Genomic DNA, 5,772 nt, shown 5'->3' with positions numbered 1-5,772 from the left:
GTATGTAGGGTCTCCTGCTTGGGCGATTGGGGGGGGGGGTTTGGACTAGATGACCTACAAGGTCCCTTCCAACTCTTGTTAATCTGTTCTCTTTCTAATCAGCAGCAAGGAAGGCTCCGGCGCAACCGATCCACCCGCCAAATTCTCCCGAAGTGCCCAGGTCGATTATTCCCGAGGAAGGCGACCAAGGCAGGTCGCGCCACCGCCACCTGTAAAAAGCCACCTCGCCCTTCGCACCTGAGACGGAGGCTCCCGCTCCGAAAAAAAGAGAGGAAGGAACGCAGGGGGAGGAGTTTGATCCGCGGCGGCGGTTTACATTGAACGGAACCTTCAGGGAGGAGGCGGGGCTCGACCAAGGAGGCACCAATCGCTTTCCAGCGAGACGCGACCGGTGCCCACCTTGGCCGACCCACCCAGTAAGGGGAGGGAGGGAGGTGGGGTGGAAGGCGCTCCTCCTCCCCCCTCTCGCCCAGCGTTCGAATGGGCTGGCCCGACCAAGTCCCTGAGAGAGATAATGACAATATATACCACTAATGACAGCGGCGGCAACTCGAGTTGTTGCGCCCGCCAGCAGACTGTTCGCCCGCTGTGGGGAGGTTGAGAAGAAGCTCCTTCGAGAGCCGGGCAACGGAGGAGGGAAACGGACTGCCGGTTTTAATCGTCGCCGTGGACTTTTTAATCCCAGTCAGGGAAGGATTTGCGTGTCCGCGGAAGAAAAATAACCAACAACAGCCCCAAACTCCTCAAGAACCGCTCGGCTGAGGGGAAACCATTCGAAGTCCGCTTCCAACTTCTCAGCCACCTGTTGCTTGTTCTCCCTTTCAACCTGCCTGAAGCAGCCGGACGAAGGGGGGGAGAAAGAGAGGGGCGGCAAAAACATCCCCGCCCTGGGACAGACGCCTCTATAAAAGCGGGAAAGAGGGGCTCGTCTTTTGGAAGAAGCCGGCGCCCAGAAATAAATAATCATAACAAAAGTTCGCGCGAACTTTTTGACAGGAGTTGGAGCGACGCGCGGTGGTTTTGCTTTCTAAGAAAGAAAAAAAAGCGACCGTCGAGCCGGTTAAATGGGAAAAGAGCACCGCACCTGAGACGCCTTTAAAAAATTTTTTAAAAAAATTGCTCGTTTTTGTGAGGATTTTTTTTTTAAATCATACGGGACAGCAACTTTTCTCCACTGGCCTTGGCTTGGAAGGAGGTTCCTTTCGGGAGAGTTCGCAGAGGGAGGCCAAAAGGAAAGGCCACCTGCCAGCGTTTGGGAACCGCGCCCTGCCTTTCCAGGAATCCCAAAGCGGAGGCGATCGGATCCTCTTCTTCTCCCCCTCCCCGCTCGCTCCCATTCCGAGACTTTGACCAATAGCCATGCTGTTGATCCCCGCTTAATCCCGGGAAGGGGGGATCGAAGCCCTAAGTCGCCAGAACCCCCAAGCCGGCTCCCACGCACACCCCTCCCGAGGGAGCAGGCAGGAGCCGCCTAGGCAGTGGGAGTAAGGGGAGACGGACGGCAACCATGAAGCTGGAGATCTTCGCTCCCCGCTACGAGGACAAGCTCGGGGGGCCCGTCGGCAGCGATCAGGAAGGCGGCGGCGTGGCTTCCCCGCGGGCGGCCGAGAGCGAGCTGGGCTCCGACGGGGACTGCGCGGCGCTCAGCCCGGCTTCTCCCCGGCAGGGCCCCGAGCCTTCGCCTTCCCCGGGAGGAGGCGAGTGTAAAGTGGCCTCGGGGGGCCCTTCCGGAAAGCCTTACACGCGCCGCCCGAAGCCTCCCTACTCTTACATCGCTCTGATCGCCATGGCCATCCGGGACTCGGCCGGGGGCCGCCTGACCCTGGCAGAGATCAACGAGTACCTGATGGGCCGCTTCCCTTTCTTCCGTGGCGCCTACACGGGCTGGCGCAACTCGGTGCGTCACAACCTGTCGCTCAACGACTGCTTCGTCAAAGTGCTGCGGGACCCGGCGCGGCCTTGGGGCAAGGACAACTACTGGATGCTCAACCCCAACTCCGAGTATACTTTCGCCGACGGCGTCTTCCGCAGGAGGAGGAAGCGGCTCAGCCGGCCGGGGCTCCCTCCGGCCCCAGGGGACTCCGCTTCGGCTCAGGCTTCCCCTGCCTCGCCCGATTCCCCGAGGGCCGATCGGAAGAGCCCCTCCGGGGAATCGGGCGGCGGCGGCGCCCCGGCCGCCAAATTCTCCAGCCCCTTCGCCATCGATAGCATCCTCAGCCGGCCCTTTCAGCCTTCAGAGCAGCAGCCGAGGCCGGCGGCAGAACGGGCGGTGGCGTGGGCCGCCCCCCCGAGCTATTCCCGGCTCCTCGCTCATCCGGCCGTCCCTTACGGCGTCGTCTCTCCTTTCCCGCTGGCGGCGGCGGCTTCTGCCGTTTACCACTACGGCCTCCCCGATCCTCTGCTGCTGGAGCCCTCCAAGGGGAAGACTTGGGGCGGCCGCGATCCCCGCCAGCCCTTCCACGCGAGACCCTCGTCCTTCGCCGCCGCTCCCCGCCTTGCTTCGGCGCAGCTGCAAACGCTGAGCGTTTCTCCGCTCTACTGCCCCCTCCGGCTGCCCAGCGCGTTGCAGCAGGTGGCGGCCGCTCATCACAACCCGGACAGGCCTTATCGCATAGCGGAGACTCTCTCGGTGTAAAAAAAAACCAAAACGTGAAAAGTTGGGGTAACGCGGGGAACAGACGGGAAGTGTCTCTCGACGCACTTTTTTTAAAAGGGGGGGGGGAATCCAGACTCAGTAGAAAGACTGTGCCTTAAAAACGCCGTTTTTCTCCTCCAGACCAAAGCCAAAAAGCTGTTGAGATAAATATATATATATATTTATCTATATAGATCAGGGGTCCTGAAATTTAGCCACTTTAAGACTTGTGGACTTCAATTCCCAAAGCTGGCTGGAGGATTTTGGAAGTTGAAGTCCACAAGTCTTAAAGTTGCCAAGTTTGAAGACCTCTGATATAGATCTATTATAGATATATTTTAAACGTTGGACTCTTTAAGATGGACAGCAGAGCTTCTTTCTGATGGGCCGAAGGGAAAGCGTTTACTGATGATGATTGGTTGTTTGATGGTTTGTGGGTGCCCTGCTCTTGAAAGTGAATCTGGAGAGATGCATCAGAGGATGGGGATCTTTTCTCCATGGTTGTAAATAAAGCCTGTACCGATCCTGAAGTAAGTCCGATGGAATTAATTTGGGCTGTTCTCGGATCCCTGTCTGTAGCATTGGGACCACCCTAGATAAGGATGCTAACATTTGTTAAGGGTGATCCTGAATAGGGATGCTGTCAAAGGTGAAGAAGATATTTTGGCCAGTGAAAAACAGGAATGGCAAAAACCTTGACTGTATTCAGTCAGGTATAAACTACCCAAGTTGTTTCTGCCATTCCCGTGGGTCATGTCTGGGGCACACGGGATTTAAAATCCAGGTATCTGGAATGTGCTAGGTTTCCGGTCTTGAGTAACTTGAATCGAACTAGGCTGAATCCTAGGCACCCTTTAGCTTGGAGCAAACCTCAGGGAAGGCAAAGCTTACCTAAACTCCCAGAGCAGCTTTAGCCCAAGATCTGGACAGTTGGTAAGCATGTTTCAACTTAGGTGGTGGTCTGGGGAGAAGAGAGCCTAATTGCAGTGCAGCTGGGAGAAAGTGAGACCACTTTGAAAAGGTGAGGTCACTCTGAAAGATGCCTTTCTATGCAAGTGGAAGTGAAGCCAGTCGACTTGAGCAGCTCTGATGTTTTGGCTATTGGGAGATCATCAGAGGTCATGGCAGGCAGTATCTTTCCAGCAAGGAAACTACTGTAATGCTGGACTTTTGTGCAGCAAAACACAAATTAGAGGCGGGAGCAGTGTGGCACGCACACACACACACAGCCAAGCAATGGAATTGGCCACCTTGGGGCCAACAAGTGTAATGAGCCCTAGCCAGACTTCAGCCTAAAAGGGAGGGGGGGGTAACCAGGGTTGCAGTTTTTTCCGAGGATTGGCATGTAATCTATTCTACAGCAACCAGTCCCAGTGCAGACCGCCTAGAGTTGCCACTAGATGGTAGCCAAGTAGATGCAGACTATTCTAAGTCTTTGCTGCCATCTATAAGCCTCCCAGTGTTCTGCATAGTGCTAACACAAATGCAACCAATTGAGATAGCTTTCCCTTCTCTTTCCAAGAATTACAGGCACCAGCAAGTTCCTTTCCCTTGAATCTAAGCACTAGCTCTTTATAAGTGACTAATTTGGGGGTGGGGGGGGACATTGAGAGGTTTGCCTTGTGGCCCAGAGAGCTGGAAAGGACTGGTTTTATGGATGTCAAGTCTACTGAATTTCATCACATGAATTCTGGAGTAAACTCTGCTCTAATACTGCAATCTCAAGCTGATTTACAGCAGGTTGTAGGCAGAGGAGTAACTGGGTGAGAATCTTGTCTTTAGACACTGAATTAATGGAATCAGGGTTTCGTTTGAGAATGCTTTGTTGGCATATCACTTTTGGACTGAACAGGAGAAATGCCAAGTTTTCACAAACACAACGTTGGATTCTTGTTGCACATACCTCTCCCTACCAAGGGTAGGGATTAAATTATTTATAACCTGCAAAACTCCAATGTTTAAGCAAATGCAGGATATCTTTTTCTCATTTTTTTTATTCAAATGCAAATATAGATATATTTAAAAATAAATAAATATGATTCCTGACCCCATTGATGTGAGCTTGTTTGCTAAACCTTAGTTCATTGGCCTTTCCCTTCACCCCCCCCCCCCAATGCTTTTTGTTGGTTATATCCTGATAACTCCTTCATCAGCTGGGGTCCAGGCAGACTCTTCCAAAGCAGAAGAGGGGGGGAGCAGGTAGGAACAATCAAATGTGTTGCCCTGTAAAGACTGGATACTTTCAGAAACTGCCTGTTGCAATGTATGTGTGCATGTCTGCATGGGCTCATGAAAACCTTGATCAAGATAATTTTCTAATAAAAGATTGATTTTTTTAATAAAAGGTCTTGAATTTGGAGTTGCCTGTGTTTATTCCAAGGGATGCTGTTTTCACAGAAGGCAGTGCTGGAAGAAAGGAATATGGGGAAGACACAGAATGAAAAGGGGCAAAAATGAATCTGCATATAAGACAAAACCGAGAAGGGCAAGTGATTGACATCCATACAAGATTTGGGAGGAGGCTCCGTGAAACTAGCCAGGAACACTGTCTAAAGGAAATTGGTGCTGGTCTTCATTTATTTTTCTTTTACTACATGGTTTTAATATTGAGGTTTTAAATGTTTTTTAATATTAGATTTGTTATATTGTATTATTTTGTTGTGAGCCGCTCCAAGTCAATGGAGAGAGGTGGCATACAAATCTAATAATAAACTTGGAAATAAGTGAAATAATAACAGTTCAATAGGACTCACCAAGCCAATTGGCCTAGGGCTGGGATACAAAGCCTATGATGGAATGAATCCTATTGGAATCACTGATTTCCTATACTGTGTCCTCTGGTTTGGGAATATTCAGTGAGTGCATTCTAAATAGATGGTTGTATGAGTAAGTTTGTCTTGGTTAACACATTTTTATAAAATGCAAGCAGGGTGGTGCAGTGGTTAGAGAGCATCAGGCTACTTCAGCTAACTGCTAGCTGTAGTTCAGTAGTTTAAATCTCCTGCTCTCCTGCTCAAGGTTGACTCATCCTTCCGAGGTGGGTAAAATGAGGACCCAGATTGTTGGGGGCAATACGCTGATTCTGTAAACTGCTTGGGGAGGGCTGTAAAAGTACTATGAAGTGCATATAAGTCTAA

The 5,772-nt window shown here is 51.5% G+C and overlaps 1 protein-coding gene across 1 annotated transcript; it reads left to right on the top strand.

The window, feature by feature from the left end:
- The first annotated feature begins 414 nt into the window (after window positions 1–414).
- FOXQ1 (forkhead box Q1) lies at window positions 415–4,994 on the top strand. Its single transcript, XM_070747168.1, has one exon. It carries the CDS (start codon window positions 1,508–1,510, stop codon window positions 2,633–2,635), a length of 1,128 nt encoding a protein of 375 aa, XP_070603269.1. The 5' UTR covers window positions 415–1,507; the 3' UTR covers window positions 2,636–4,994.
- Window positions 4,995–5,772: the final 778 nt, after the last annotated feature.

Source organism: Erythrolamprus reginae, chromosome 3, assembly GCF_031021105.1.
Source record: "Erythrolamprus reginae isolate rEryReg1 chromosome 3, rEryReg1.hap1, whole genome shotgun sequence".
Classification (NCBI taxonomy): domain Eukaryota; kingdom Metazoa; phylum Chordata; class Lepidosauria; order Squamata; family Dipsadidae; genus Erythrolamprus; species Erythrolamprus reginae.
The sequence above is the reverse complement of the archived record's forward strand: the minus strand, read 5'-3'. Positions and strand labels throughout refer to the sequence as shown.